We start from the raw sequence: 16,469 nt of genomic DNA, 5'->3' as shown, positions 1-16,469 counted from the left end.
AGAATCTGATGACGAAGAAACTGCCATCTCATCCGTGCTTCCTTCTCGTCTCAACTGCTCCCCTGAGCACAGGCACTGCATCTTGTTCTTCAAACTCCTCTTCTTCCTCCTCCCCTGCCTATTTCCATTTCCCATGCTTTCTCAACTCACCCAATAACTTCCCACAAGCCACAACCGTTGAACCACTGTCACATATCAAATTCAAATGAAATCACAAAATCATCACCGAAAACAACAAAAAACTGTTTCCATTTCCTATTCAATTAAACATTTAAGTACCAATATTTGAAAGATACAAATCAACATGATATTTATTACCTCTCAAGATCATATCCTCCAACACCTAGAACAAAGTCCACATCCACAAATACACTTCCTTTAACCGAGTTGCCAACAAGATTTTTTATTATTTGTCTGAATCTCCCAGGATCTCCCATAACAATGTCTGGAACTTTATCAGAAACAAACACTGCCAACTATAATTCCTAAAACAATTTAAAAGTTAAAATTGGAAGAATAGCAACCATGTGGAAAATGAAATAAGATCATTAGTTAAAGAAAAGGAATTAGAATTATCAAATTTTGAAGCTTGCATGAATAAAAACAACCTTAGAATAATCTGATATAACAGAATGCCATGTGAGAGATGACCTGAAAGAACTTGGAGAAGCGCAAGGGAGATGGCTGAGGAGGTTGCTTTGCTGTTCCATTAGAAGCATTGGCTGCCATTGTCAAAATCTCTCAAGTTCAAATCCTGAACCAATTTCCAAACGGTCAACACTTACTATGAGCCTTTGCACACATTAATTAGTTGAAAACATCAAAACTTCATGAACCAAATCAAATTGAAACCAAGCAAATGGACCAGGAGAAAGTGACGGATACTTAAGTAACAATCATTGGAAGAGAGAAAGAGAGAGGGAAAGAGAGAATGGACCTGACTTAAGCAGAGAAAGAGAGAGATCAATCCACAACCCCAAATCACAAGCCTGGCACAAAATCTATGATCAGAACACCGTTTTATAGTAACAAGAGCATATCCAGAAATTGAGCTTTCTCCTACAACCAAACACTAAACCACAAACTAGTGTAATCACATTGTAAAACTAATGTGTCAAACTAATTGAGTTGAAGTAATGTGATGAATTGATTATGCTAACTAGGTTTTAGTAAAACAATTGATTATACTAGAAAAATATTTTTTTAGTAGGTCATCAAATTTATGCTTTCATATAAATAAAGTAAAACAAGCCAATTTTTTTTTAAATATACAACTTGAGAATATGCATCAAGTTAATCATTGTGAATAAAATACTATATAAGTCATTATATTATGGGCAATTTACTAAAATAAATAAAATGACTTTTAATATTATCAGAATACACATTTTGTAAAATAGATATTAAAATGCATTTTTTTCATAAATTATGTAAACCGTGACAGGGGATCCACGATTTACAAATGAACATAAACCGTTACACTCCTACAGCGGTTTATGTTGATATGCAAAATGGCTAGAAACTGCGACAGCCGACAGGAGTCTCGCGGTTTTTGTGTATGTGTTTTTTGCTCTCAGTTGAATACTTTTTCAACCTGGACCTTCTACTTTAGCATAGTTTTCACCAGCTTCAGTGCTTCATCCATGTCTAACAACTCATCAGTGGAGATTGAAATCATTTTTTATATTTGCCCATTGACACCTGCGAAATGAGATGCCTACAAAATAGAGCAGCCGCCATTTTTCTGCTATTGTAGAATATTAGGATGGATAAGGAATGATCATATTAAACATTAGAATATTTAATTTTTTATTAAGTTAACAATTTATTTTATATAATATCAAACATGAAATACATTTGTTCAATTTAGAGTCAATTTAGTTCTAAAATTTATAGTTCTAAAATTTAGGATTAAGTATATTTGTTAAATTTTTTTATTTAGTACTGAGTACGTACTACTTGAATTAAAAGAGTTATGGTGAATAATAAATTAATTTACTAGTCTTGTTTTTTTATGGTTGATCTGTATAAATGCAATTAATTATTTTAAGATTGTCATTTATTTCATATTTAATATTATATAAAAATAAATTGTTCTTAAACTTGAAGGAAGAATCAGGAGCATCATCATTGAGATTTTCTTGATCAAGTGGCAGAGAACTTAACCAATGAAATGAGCCAATAGTTAGAGAAGGCATAGTCTAAAAAAAATGAAAAAATAAATAAATAAACACAACATCTCAGGTCCCAAAAAATTGATCTTTTGATAAAATTGAAACAAAATAATCAAAAAAGTCGCTGAAAAAATCAACAAAAAATATATATATATATAAAAAGAGAAAGCGGAATATGTGAGAATTGTGGAGCATGATGGGAGAATAAAGCAATGCAGCTAATGCCAGGGTATAGTGATGCATAGTGATACAGAGCAAGAAGATGGAGATGTAAAAGCGAAAAGGGTTGCGGTTTATGCACATTCTCAACTCACACACAAACTGCGACACCCCACTACAACAAATACGGGCTTTAGCAACACCAAATTTTGCAACGCTTTAAAACCGTTCTTTTAGATAATTTTAGACAACAATTTTTTTAGTGTTACCAATGAATTCAATTTTTCATTATTTTATAGCAATAAACTAAAACTGTTCTCTTTGACTATTTTAAAGAACGGTTTTATAACCGTTACCAAGATTTTTTTTATGCAACAGTTTTTTATTGTTGTTTAAATAATTGTACAAAAGAAACGCATAAAAACCGTTGCCAAAATGCTACACTTTAAAACCGTTCTATTAGATGGTCTTAGACAACGGTTTTTACAGTGTTGCTGTTGAAGTTCAATTTTTCATTACGTTATAGCAATAAAATAAAACTGTTCTCTTTGACTATTTTAAAGAACGATTTTATAACTATTACAATAATTTTTTAATATTATTTAAATAATTATCCAAATTAAAAGATACATATAAAAATAATTATAAATAATCATATAAATTTAAATAATTTTTTCTATAATACTATAATTTATAGAATACTCAAAAACTATTGTTATAAATATATTTACAAATATTATTTTTGAAAAAAACAAAATTAAAATAAATTTATAATGAATATTATATATTTTTGTTATAAATATATAACAAATATTATTTTTGAAAAAAATAAAATTAAACTAAATTTATAATAAATATTATATTTTTTTTGTTTAAACTCCCTCTAACCCCTAACATAACCAAACTTGGAGAAACTTCCTTTACTAAAAATAATTAAATATATATTGAATCTAAAGTAATTAGGAGTGATATGTAATTTTCATAAGAATTAAAATTTAAATTAATTAAGATTTTTATATAATATTTACTATAATTGGATATTTAGTATATTTAAAATTATAATCTTGGTGATTGAAAAATAAAAAAGAACTATATAATTTAATTTAAATAACTTAAATTATGAATAATTTATAGTTTAATTCGAGTTTTTTATTTTTAAAAAAATCTATTAAGAATGATTAAATTAATTTTTATAAATACTTTGAACTTAATTTAATTAATATTTTTGTGTAATTTTATTATAATTAATTATTTTATATAATTTAAAATTATAATTTTTATAATAAAAAATAAAAAATTATATTATTTAATTTAAAAAATTGACATTTTAAATTTAAACGGTAATTAATAAATTATAATTAATATGTTTATTTATAATTTAAATTAAAAATAATTATTTTTATTAAATAATATATTAATGAATAATATTTTTAAATAATTATAAATAAAATATATTTAATTTTAAAATTATTATTCTATTCAATAATTTTATTAAAATATCTATTTTATCTATATTGTTTGATAAAAATTTAACTCTAATGCTACATTTTCAAATTAAATAAAAAATTCTAGTTTTCAAATTGAGAAACCTAACCTTAAAACTCCACCCCTCCTGAGAAACGAGAAACGCAGAGAGAAGAGAGAAAGCTAAACCTCGCGAGGAAGAAAAAGGGAAGGAGAGGGAGAAGAGCGCGCCGGCGTCGCGCCTCACCGCCGTGGAGCCCATCACACGCGTCACCACCGTCATGTCATCGTCAATCTGAACCGTGCGAGGGAGAGAGCTGCCGCTGCGGGAAACGCGATGGTGGAGAGGACGCCGCCAGCTCTGTCGCACCTGGTCACTATCGAGCTCGCCGTCGAAGACGCCACCGCCGTCACTGTGACGAACCCTAGCCGTCGCAGTCGCCGTCGACGCTGTAGCAGAGAAGGAGGAAGGATGCGCGAACAAAAGAGGGAGAAGGAAGCTGCGAAGCCGTCGCTGTTTCTGCTCGGGATTGTCGCCGCTGCTGAAGAAGACGCGTCCAAGAGAGAGAGAACCAGGGGAGTGACGCGCGAAGATGCTCTGACAGAGAAGGAGGAGAACGAGGCTGTCTCATCGCCAATGATTAGAAGTTCCTACTGTTGATGGGATGAACAGAACATGAAGAGGGAGGAGAAACTCGCAGAGGAGAGGGAGGTTTTGCCACCGCACCGCTGGTCGCCAGGGACGCCGCCATTGATGCCAGGAAATGCCACTATTGGAGCCACTGTCCTTGCTCGGCCCCTATTTCTGCTGCTGTTTACGCTAGCTCAGCCATTGCCGCCACAACCCGTCTCAAATTTCTTCTAATTTTGACACTCAGAGGTAGGGGATTTCTTTTAGAATTAACCGTTTTAATTTATGAATATCATTGAAGTTTAGTGAGTATCTGCAAATAATTTATAAATGTCTTGTGTGATTAATTGGTAGAAATAAGCTTAGTTTGAGGATGTAAAATTTGGATTAGTTTGGTATTGAGATGATGTTCTAGTGTTTCAATTAGTTTATTGAGTTTAGGTTATGGCTGTGAATGTGACTGGTATGATGACGATCACGTGCGTGTAAATTGAAATTTGTTTAACTCTTGTGTGCATCTTGCAAGGTTGTTTGGGGATGAATGCTTGTCGGAAGTTCTGTTTTTTTTTTTTTTTTTTACTTAATAATGTTGTGATTGGTGGTTGAATCAAATTATAATGAGTAATTTATGAGATTGAGGCTTGATGAATGATAAATAGATTGAGTTTAGATTTCTAAACTAAGTACCTAAAATTGATTTCTTAACTAAAAATAGTAATTTTTATGGTTTATAAATAATTTTACAAAGAGTGGAACCAAATGGTGATAAAATATGTTGATTATTAAGAACCTTTTTGTTTGATAATTGCTGATGAAAGGCTGGTAAACTATTGAGAAGGAGGGAACCCGTAAGGGTGGTTTAAGTCCAAATTTTTGAGGTGATGCTGTCAAAATTTTTATAAAACTCTAAGACTTTATTTTTTTATAAATTCGTCCATCGCTGCTCGGTGCATCAATAAACATCAGGTGAGTAATTGATTAATGATGTTGCTGTGAATGGTGGATTGAGGTGAGAAATGTGGTTTCATTCATTGTTCCTTATTTTTTTTCCTGTTTTCTCTATATAGTTATATCTTTTTTTTTTCTTGATCCTTGTAAATTAATTATTATATGTTTTAGGGTGCTACTACTCTAAATGATTGGAAGATGATCATCGCTGTTTGAAAAGAGCAATGCATCACAATTGTCCTGTTTGCTTTGAGGTATAAACTATAAAGACTATTCTTCTATTATGGTAAAATCTTTTGGGAAGAACCACATGATTTCATTTTGTTTGGTTTATGAATTGGTTTCGCTTATTATGAATTTTGTTGATTGTTGATTGTTACTATGATGATGTTGGCTTGTTCTGCCATTAGTTACTTTGTTGATTGAATTTTTTTCTTTATTAAGATTTTGTTTTGAGCAATGTTAGGAGAAAATAGTTCTGCTTCGCCATCAGTTCCTACTCTGTCATCTGCTGCTGTTCTGTGCTCTCCTCTCCGCTTGCGTCCACTAGGCCGTCCCCCACCTCGTCCGTTGAGGTTCAGTTACGGTGTGTGTTTGGATTAAGCTTATTTTCTGTTATAAATCAAAGAATTATTTTGCTGAACATGTTTCTCTATGTAAAAAGTTAAGCATAGAAGTTTTGTTTAAATCAATTTGGTTTGAAATTAAGCTAAGTTGTTTTATGGAGCATAATGCTAATGTTAATGGTTGTCTCTTAATTACTGGTTGGTTTATTTTGTTAGCATGTAAAGTGGCTGGAAATTCTGAGTTGATTCTCTCAATGGATGTCTTAATGTTTCACAAAATAAGTGTTTAAATTATGGTAATATTCAGGGACAAAATTTGTTTAATGATTCGGCTGAGGACATTCTCGGTGGTAGCAGACTTGGAAACAAATTCCACGGCTTGTTTGAGAGCCAAGTCCTTAGGAGTTCCTTAACAGATAAAAAGAGAGCAAACAATGTTGCTAAGATCAAAGTTGTGGTATGCTTTGTGTTGCATGTTTCTTAGTCGGTAATGGCTTGGCTAGTGTCAACGTGTATAGATTTTAAACTTTGAAGTTTTTTGAGTGTGCAAACAATGAATTAATTGTTTTTTATTTGGATTTGAATTTAGTTTGGTGCATTTTAAGTTGTCAAAATTATGCAAAGCAATGAGTACTACTTTTCTTTATTATGTATATTTTTTTTAGTCAAACTTCAGTGACACAAAATTTTGTCTGTAATAATTTTTAAGTTCTAGCATTATCATGTCCAAAATGAATTAGTATTTTCACTTAAGATTATGCCTTGCTATTATATTTTGAAAAATGTGATATAATTTGAAATAGTTATGACTTAGACTAGTATTATGATATTTTGTAATGATGATATAATGTGATTATGGATCTTACATAATACTTTATAAATTAAATTTGATGGTAAATGTTCAATTATTAGTTTTCTTTAGTAATTTGATTCAAATAGTTAAGTTTATTTATTGACATTAAATTAAAAAAATAGTTGGAACTAATTTCAATACAAAATGAGAAAATTATTGTAAATCATGAATAATTATAAAAAACCGTTGTCAAAAGTCACAAAAGGCAATGGTATTAAAACCGTTGTCAAAGGCAGCTACAAAATGACAATAATATTAAAACCGTTGCCAAAAAACACAACCGAAGGCAACGCTTTTAAATCGTTGTTTTTATGAACAGCAAAACTACAACAATTTAAAACCGTTGTCTAGTCAGTTATGGTTTTAAACCATTACGTCATGAAAGAGAACGGTTTTAAACCGTTGCCTATCTAGTAACGGTTCTAAACCGTTCTTGAAAAATTGTTGTCAAAACCGTTGTCTATGCCAGTAACTATCGCAACGGTTTTTTGGTTGCCGTTGCTTTAGGTAAAAAACCATTGTCAAAGCGTTGCCTAAAGTTTTAGGAACGGTTTTCTGATCTATGGCAACAGTTTTCGACCGTTGCGAAAACTCTTATTTGTTATAGTGCCCTTATTGCGGATTATGTGCATTTTGGCTTCCAACGTAAACCGCGAGTACGTTCATTTGTAAACTGTGGTTCCTGTCACAATTTACATAGTTTATGGAAAAAATACATTTTAGTATCTGTTTTGTAAAATGTGTATTCTGATAATATTAGATGCCATTTTATTTATTTTGGTAAATTGCCCTTATATTATTATATACTAATATATATTCAACCTCTATAAATATATTTATTTAGTAATTATAGGTATAAATAATTTGTTTGATATGGTAGGTAGAAAATAAGAAATAAGTTTAATAATAAATCCTATGAATTTTTATTCGAATCCTAAGAAAGTTTTATAATTCACAACTAGAAAATGGATTAATACAAACAGATTTATAGACGGATTTAGTCTTTATTACAGATGGATTTTTGGTTACTAAAAAAATTACCGACGGATTTTGTCCCTCCGTAAAAGCCCCGTCGGAAATTATTTACCGACGGATTTTTTTCCGTCGAAAAATTACAGACGGATTTTTACCAGTTACCGACGGATTTTTCCTCTGTAAATTTTCTATCCATTTCCCAAAGGCGACGAACTTTCAGACGGATTTTCTGTCTGTAATTTAAACTTTGGAAAATTATCTTACACTCTAATTACAGACAGAAAATCCGTCTGTAAATCCGTCGGTAAGGTAAAATAGAATTTTTTTTTTATTTTTCCATTGCAAAATAAATACTTTAGGTTTGTTTTCTAAATTTACTCCATCAAACACTGTAAATTGAAAAAAGAAAGCCAAAAATCACATAAATAAACATAATATTCATTACATGATACCTATAAAATTGGATGTTATTTTTCAACATCATTGGCCAATATCTCACTGTCTTAATAAAAAGATACCCAAAAAAATAAGATGACCATCCTAATGTTACATGAATGTCACAAATTACACTTATCACTTAAAGATAGAATAATCTAAAATATTAATAGATAACTAAATTGCATCGGCAGCATCAAGCTTCACATTGAAAGTTAATCTTGACATCTCCTGACTGAAATAGAATCAAAACCCGAATTGGAATTGGAGTGAATTGGAATGCTTGAATAAAAATAAAGCATATTATTTAAAGCATTTTGCACTCCAGAAGTAGTCTCTTTTTGCATGAACAAGTTTCCATAAAAGAATCAGTAAATAGAGAATTACATCTCTTCCTAGAAAGCAAGAACCATGAGCTTCTTAAAGGAGGGTAAAAGAGGAACTGTAGTAAAATTTGAAGACATAATACCTCCACATAGTAGCTGAACGCAAGCTTGCTAAGTAGTAGCATTATCCAAAATAAAGTATACCTGCCATAACAAAGTACAATCATATACTTTAATACCAAAATATACGAAGAGCTAAACAAAAACTCTCAATTGAACCATTATCAAATAGTGGTTGTATACTTTAATGCCCCATTATCACTGCCAACTTCACTTCTCTATATTAAATGTACACATGACAAATTTTGCTTCACTCATAAAGGTTCAGAATTGCGAAAGAGTGAGAGTGAGAGTGAGAGGCATAATAACTAGAGCAGGAAATTATAAGCATACCTCTATGTTTTAATGCAACAAAGTGATGAGCTAAAAGGTTCAGAATTGCGAAAGAGTAAGAGTGAGAGGCATAATTGTAAGTTGTAACAGCAAAGAAAGAATTAATATGACGATGTGATACCTGAAGAAATAGACTGAGGAAATTGTGTTTCAGTGTCGGTAAAAGTTGAGAAAGCTTGATTGAACTCCTACAGATGGAAAGAAAGAATAAGAGATTGTGATTGGGGATGGAAAAGAAGAAAGAGAGAGAGAGAGAGAGAGAGAGAGAGAGAGAGAGAGAGAGAGAGAGAGAGAGAGAGAGTTAGAGTATTATTTTTATAAAAAAAACTTCTAGCAGTGAAAAGATAATAAACATTGCATTGGTGTATTAACAAGGGAATGAAAATGGTGATGCAAAGAATTAGCATGAGTTTTGGGAAGATGAGAGCAAAAACACATACCTAGGTACTAACATTCAGTTTTTGCATAACCGCACGCCCCACCCAATTGATAATAGAATTCCATGAGCGCAACCAATGCAAAAGAATGCTGAAAAACATAAAACCTTGTCAATAAATAAAATCAAGGTTTAGACTCGCGCTTTACGCGAAAGTAACAACAACAACAACAACATCTTTTGTCCATATCATGAGATAAATTAAAAATATATTTTCATAAATATTATAAATAGGTAAAATAAAATTCGATGGAATAAGAAAAGTAAACCTTTATCTTGCTAATTAGAATAGTCTTCACAAATAAAGCAAAATAATCTTATTTGATGAAGTGTGTGCTGCTGCTGACCACCCTCATTACACATGAAATGGTGTAAAATCAGAATCAACAGTAACATTAATCATCCACTGCAATAAACCATACAAATACTGTAAGCAAGAAAGGAGCTATCATGAAAAAGTTTAGTTTTTTGTTCTCTTTTCTAAGCATCTAGTTTATTATCCTTAAAAAAGTGAAAAAAATTGGCACCAATAAGAACTTTTCATTTTAAAAGTAAAACTTGTTTGTGAAAAGGGTAGCCATAGTACAGAGAAATGGCTAAGAATAGAAAGATAAACATTGCCTCGGTTTATTAACACGAGAGTTAATCTTTATAATTTTTCAATAGAGCTGCCTCAAGAAGATAAAAAAAGTATGATCTTAATTTGTTAATGATAACGGTTAAGAAGCTTTGCAATTTGCAGAAAGAAGAGAATAATATGTACTGGTGCCTATGGAGTCTTTCCAAGAAAGGCAAGACTTGAGTTGCTTGGCAGCTCGTTTGACATTATCACCCTTTTGGCAATGGTTACAATATCACTCCTGTTTTCACCAACCAATACATATTAATGATTAGTTTGCAATTTCAAAGCTGAAATGATGGAACCAATGTCTAGTATCAATAGCTACTGTTTGAATATATAGGGAACTACATGGTTGTAAAAACATTGCATATTAAGAATTTGTCTAAACATCAACAATGAAGAAGATTGAGAAGCAAACCTGTGTCATCAGGAATCATGACATTTTCCTGCACCATACAATCAAAAGGAAAAATAATTAGGCATGCATAAGAAACACCAAAAGACAATATATATTAAAAGACAATATTATGCACAAAACTCAAAAGGTTGATAGAATACAATTGACAGCAAGATAAACTTTCATCTGATTCTGTTCTGAGAGGAAAACAAACTCATACCAGTGATACAAGATGCAGATGCACCGGCTCACCTATATTCTCTTCTATGCAAAGAACAAACTATCTGCAGAATATAAGTAAAAATATTAAGCATAGAGAGGGTGTAGAGCAGATGGATGGGTACAGAAATCAAGCAAACAAAAAAGAGAATCAATTTTCAGCAATTCACATGGCATTCCTATACAAGGATACAACAAGAACCAAGCAAAGAGAAGGTCCACCCTATTTATGGAGTCTCTCTAAGAGATGTACCAGGTGGTCCAAACCCACTTCATAATTGATCAGCAATCTACCAATCTGCTGCTTATCAAGTTAGATTAAACTAGAAGAGACAAGAGTATTATTTTTATAAAATCATGAGAGAGGGCAATTTGGTAATTTACTATGGCAAAATCACAATCAGAAGACTCAAGAAAAGACCTAATCCAACAACTATAGATAAACAAATCACACAGAATTTTTTGAGAATCAGGGTGTGCTTGCTAACCTCATTAACTGTCACTTGGAGCAGAGAGACAGCTGAATTCTAAGCCGTCGATCCTGTGGAGTAGTATTAAAAAAATTAATTAAGAAACTAAAAATTGGGAATCACTGTCAATTGGATCTTTGCCTAAGATATTACCATGGAATAGTATTAAAAAAATTAATTAAGAAACTAAAAAATAGTCATGAACAAAATAAAGACAAACTACTTGACTCACTGTGTCATGATGACAGATTCCCTTCTCATAGAATCAAATGCATGGTCACAGTGCTCTTCAGCATTTAATTATAGACACGACAATATGGGTTTCATCAAATTTTTCACTTAATTACTTAGTATTCTTTTAGCCTATAAACAATCACATTTAGTGCTCTAATTACACAACTGAACACCGAAAAATAAGCAGGGAAATATTTTTCCTATCATCAAAATCAAAAACTGAAAAAAATATTAGGAAAATCAAACACATCTGACCAATTTATCTCTAAAAAACTTGAGTTTTTCTATTTTGAACAAGTATATTTTCACAAACTACATAATGCTATATATAATTTAAACTTGTATTAATGAAAAATGAAAAGTATATTTAAGTATCAATGCATCAGTTTTCTACTTACATACCAGAGATTGCACAGAATTAGTTTATCAAAATCATTGACTGTGATTTGAGAAATAAAAGAACAAAAACATAGACTCACATTTACATTAAATCAGAACCACATTGGTCCCCTGCATTGCAAATTACAAAAATCAAAAGCTGAAAAATATATATAGGACTACTAAATTTCAACATCATCAACAACCACCTTAGATTATTTTTTTGTTACATAACTCCTCAATCCAATTGAGAAACAAAAAGAATCAGTAAAGGAAAGAAATATAAATCAATCGAAGAAAAAAGAATCTCTAAAATCCAAAGCATGCCATTTTTCACAGAATTGCGTGAACTGAATCAGAAGAATTGCACTAACCTTAACTCATGGATCCATGTCTTAAAAGTACCATTTTTCCCCTAATTACTTGATATAAATAGAACCAAACTTTATAGTTCCTATCCTAAATTATCAGCTAGCCACTCAGCACATCATGCTCATATATATTTCATTCAGAAACCACTTTGGAAATATAATGAAGAAGAAAATTAAAGTATGCTGCCAAGTTGATGAGAGAAAATAGAACAATAATTCCATTTTATTTATAACACATGTATGATAAAAGATATTATATGCAGAAAATTAATGATCATGATTCATAATTTCTAATGGTGGAATCACTTATTAGTACCATCATTAACATACATTTTACAAAGTAAGATCAGTTTGTCTACAGAAGTGAGTAATCAATAGGAGATGGAGACAGAATGTGACAAGGGTTGAACCAGAAGCCTATACACTTCATAGCATCTCAATTGGCCCAAAAAACTCAATAGCTTATGGTAGTTTCATAAACAACTAACAGTTAAACATATGATTGATCTTCAGTAAGCTTTAATTCTTTTAATTTCTTGTCTGGAGGTGTCTCACCAACACTTTATTCAGTTTTATTTTTATCTATTTTTCCACTAATCATAAATGTTACAACACTAAACGAACCTTAACATTGAGCAAAATCCCTCAAAAAAAATGTTGAACATAACAATAACAACACAATAAGAAAACTCATCAGAAGAAACACCAAGAACAAAAACAAAAAATAAAAACTAAGAAATAGGAAAAAAATCTCAAATCTTACCTCAGAAATAAAGGGAAAATGGCGTATGGAGGAGGTGTGGGAGGAGGGGCACAATGTGATTGTCGACGACAGCAAGGGACGCAAAGTTATGGCAACCGCAACACCAACTCAATGATGGAGGAACATGCCACACCTCGGTTCGTGGCTCTTCAGATCTACTTCCAATGGAGGAGTGAAGGAACGGTCATGACTCGTGAATGAAAGCGAGGAGGAAGGGCAGTGACAGAAACACAACGGCGACACAGAGAGAGAAGGAGAGTGCTCGAACAGAGGAGAAGGCCAATGAGCTTCCAAACAACGGGGAGGGAGCTTCCAATCACGGCGACACAGCTTCCTACGACGGCGACGAATCTTCTACGTTGGCGGTGGAGGCTGTGTCTGTGTAGGGGTTGCGGTGGCTGCGCCGCTGCGGGGCTGTGAGGCTGTGGGGTTGCGGGGAGCTGCGAGGGCTGATGCGGGGCTGTGTGGCTGCAGTGGCGGCAGAGACTGCGGTGGCTGCAGGCGGCGGGCTGCAGGGCGAAGAGTTCGAGGGATGAGGGCGAAGAGGAGTGTGAATGGAGTGTGAATGGTGTTCGAATGGAGTGTGAAATGGGTGGTGATAAAATTAGGGTTTTCAATATTTCCGACGAAAAATTTAAATTACAGATGGATTTTTCGTCTGTAATAATTTAATAAAATGCAGTGTTTTGTCTATTTAATTACAGACGGATTTTCCGTCTGTAACCATTTTTCACGGAAAAAATTAATTTTTTTGACGAAATTATCGACGGATTCTCTTTTTCGTCTGTAATTTATGCTAATCCATTTTTTTTGTTTTTCGACAAAAAATTCCTCTGAAATTTTCTCTGTATTTTAGTGGGATAAAATCCGTCGGAAATATCCGTCTGTAATAACTAGTTTTCTAGTAGTGAATTTTTTGTTGAGTTAGTAGTTCTTTTATGATTTTTAATTTCCATTACTTTGGGTATAATTTTTTTTATTACGACCATTTTCTTATGGATATAAATTTAACTATATATCCACATTTTGATGGAAAAATGTGAAGAGGTTGAAGAAGAATTTTAGAATTGGATTTATCAAAATAACATTTCTAAGTATTTTTTGTTTCAAAGAGTGGCGGTTAGTTATTGTTATTATTAATAATAAATATTCCTGACACTACATGTTTTAGGGATGGCAAAATTTTTCGAGACGCGGGATTTCTGCGGGGACTGCCTCGAATGGGAATCCGATTATGGAGAATTTTTTCTATGGAAATAGGATGGGGGACAAAATTCCCCCGAAGCAGGCGCGGGGACCCGAGCGGGGATTCCCACCACGTCCCTGCTATTCCCTGAAACTTATGAATTCCTTGAATTATCCTTAATAGTTTATTTCTCATATATGTTTTTTAGTCATTTCTCACACACACATATATATAGAAACCCAAAACTCCTAATCTTTATTTGCTTAACCCTTCTTCAATTCAGAGATCCCTAAGGTTGTCCATACTCCATCCAACCTCTCTGCAGCCACCTCCTCGTCACCCTTCTCACCGCATCGTCACACCTCACCGTGCCATCACTCTTACCGCGTCGTAATTTCTATTTGCGGCGTTCCTTTTCGTAACTCTGTCGTCGTGTGCATTCTCCTCTTTGTTGCCGCGTCTCCCACCTCGTCCACTACTTTGTCCTTTGGCTCGTCGTTGCGTCCCCCCATTGCGTTATTTCGAAAGAAGTCATCATCGTGTCATTTAGACTTTTTGTATAAAATCTTGTAGTTTTTGTATAAGATAAATACTTGCAACTCTATTCATATGGAAATTAATAATTAGTTAGAATTATTATGTAGATGGGAAATGGGGTTCCCGCAGAGAACGGGGCCCCGTAGAAAATAGGAATGGGGAACAATATTTCCCATGGCGGAGAATGGAGACGGAGATGGAAAACAAATCTGAGGGCGAAGATGAAGAGCAGGGAGACATCTCCCGTCCTTGTCCTGCCCCATTGACATCCTAAGTCATGTTTAGTTCCTAGCAGACACCACAATAAATATTTTGAATGAAAAAAACATAAGAAATTTTTGCTACATGTTTAGTTTCTAGCAGACACCACAATAAATATTTTGAATGAAAAAAACATGGGAAATTTTTGCTTCATTCTTCTCCCTCGCCGACAAGGCTACAAAAACTAAGGTTAATCACTTTCAATTGTAAGACGTGTCCACGGAAACCACCTACTTTTGCAGGCTGTAACAGGGTGAGCACATGTTGCTCATGGCATTTAGCTATAAATACAGGTAGTTAAGAGGCAAATTATATTATTTTCAGCATTAACTAATAGCGTCAAAAAATTTTTATTAAAATTTTGTTATTAATTTATAAAAATATTGTTAGTGTAAAAAAATTTTACATGTATATTTAATTTTGTAATAATATATTAGCAAAATTTTTTTTAATTAATCGTATAAATAATCATCTAAATAAATAGATATAATTTGACAATTATATAAAATATTTTACATAATTATTACATCAAAATTAAATTCTATCTTTTAAAACAAATATATATAATGTTAAATGACACATTTTTTAAATAAAAAAATGATTGTGAGTTAAAAAATGCAAAAAAAAAAAAAATTAAGTTAAAAATTTATTTTAAATCTTAACACATTATACTACAAAATAGAAAAATTGTGACCAAAATATAGAGACTATAAAATAAATTAAAAATAAAAATAAATAACTTAAATATTAAATTCACAAGACTTATTGCTATAATTTTGTATTGACAAATTCTCTCAATTTTTATTGTAATATTTGTTATCACCTCCCCTCTCTCCAGAATTTACAGCCAAAATATATAAGGTTGTGTGTGAAAAAAAAAAGTGAGACCGGAAAAAGAAATTGAGGGACAGACATTAAATTAAGTTTTTATATTATATTTAGTATAAAATATATTGAATTGAGTTATATCTTAGTATCATGTTTACTTTAAGATAAATATGAAAATGAGTAAAGTATCGTTTTTGTCTCCAACGTTTGGGATAAATCTCAAAATTGTCTCTAACATTTCAATCGTTCTATTTAAGTTCATAACGTTTTAGAATTGACTCAATGTTGTCCTACCGTTAGGAATCCGTTAACATAATTGATGGCGAGACAAAATTGAGACGATTTTGAAACGTTAAGGACTTAAATAGGACGAAAACGTTGGGGACAAAAACAATACATAGAAATAAATTTTAGTTTTATCTTTCAATAATATCAATTTTTACTGTACATAGTATTCAATTATTTTTTAATCACATCTAAGTAAATTACACTTAATCACATTACTTTCATTCTACAATGTTAAACTTTCGAAGAAACGTAGACTAGAAAATATGACAAGTCAATTTAGGTTCTATTCTATCCGCTGGACAGTAGATCTTAGCCATTTCGAGATGAGCTTTTCTTCTATTCAAAGACTATGTATATATATGATGAAAATTTTGTACTATACTAAAATCTAAATTATACCAATACTCTATATATGTCCTCGTGTGGGTTATGTTATTTTAGATGTCAAACTCTTTAGATAGTAATTATGATTCGATTATGTAAAACTATGGATTT

At 32.0% G+C, this 16,469-nt stretch overlaps 1 protein-coding gene and 2 long non-coding RNA genes across 5 annotated transcripts; 1 reads left to right on the top strand and 2 right to left on the bottom strand.

Annotated features, from left to right (window-relative positions):
• Nucleotides 1-118: 118 nt before the first annotated feature.
• LOC148575553 (uncharacterized) lies at nt 119-729 on the bottom strand. Its single transcript, XM_088500822.1, has 3 exons — nt 652-729; nt 319-476; nt 119-185 (listed from the first exon to the last, which is right to left on the bottom strand). The coding sequence occupies exons 1-3, from the start codon at nt 727-729 to the stop codon at nt 119-121; spliced, it is 303 nt and encodes a 100-aa protein (XP_088356948.1).
• Nucleotides 730-3,933: 3,204 nt separating this feature from the next.
• On the top strand, nt 3,934-6,695 carry LOC107640247 (uncharacterized). 2 transcript variants are annotated; one of them, XR_001620358.3, is made up of 4 exons: nt 3,934-4,677; nt 5,548-5,630; nt 5,843-5,962; nt 6,250-6,695. It is a non-coding gene; the product is annotated as an uncharacterized LOC107640247 (long non-coding RNA). The 2 variants fall into 2 exon arrangements; XR_015902169.1 differs by having other exon boundaries at nt 5,548-5,962.
• Nucleotides 6,696-8,195: 1,500 nt separating this feature from the next.
• On the bottom strand, nt 8,196-13,459 carry LOC107640133 (uncharacterized). 2 transcript variants are annotated; one of them, XR_002357219.2, is made up of 11 exons: nt 12,875-13,450; nt 11,842-11,872; nt 11,147-11,199; nt 10,660-10,723; nt 10,461-10,488; nt 10,184-10,280; nt 9,690-9,826; nt 9,425-9,512; nt 9,106-9,172; nt 8,675-8,735; nt 8,196-8,440 (listed from the first exon to the last, which is right to left on the bottom strand). It is a non-coding gene; the product is annotated as an uncharacterized LOC107640133 (long non-coding RNA). The 2 variants fall into 2 exon arrangements; XR_002357212.2 differs by lacking the exon at nt 11,842-11,872 and having other exon boundaries at nt 12,875-13,459.
• Between the last annotated feature and the right edge of the window lie 3,010 nt (nt 13,460-16,469).

The sequence above is a fragment of the Arachis ipaensis genome, chromosome B1 (genome assembly GCF_059453495.1).
Source record: "Arachis ipaensis isolate K30076 ecotype BB chromosome B1, ASM5945349v1, whole genome shotgun sequence".
In the NCBI taxonomy this organism is placed as follows: Eukaryota; Viridiplantae; Streptophyta; class Magnoliopsida; order Fabales; family Fabaceae; genus Arachis; species Arachis ipaensis.
This window is presented reverse-complemented; position numbering and strand designations above follow the sequence as displayed.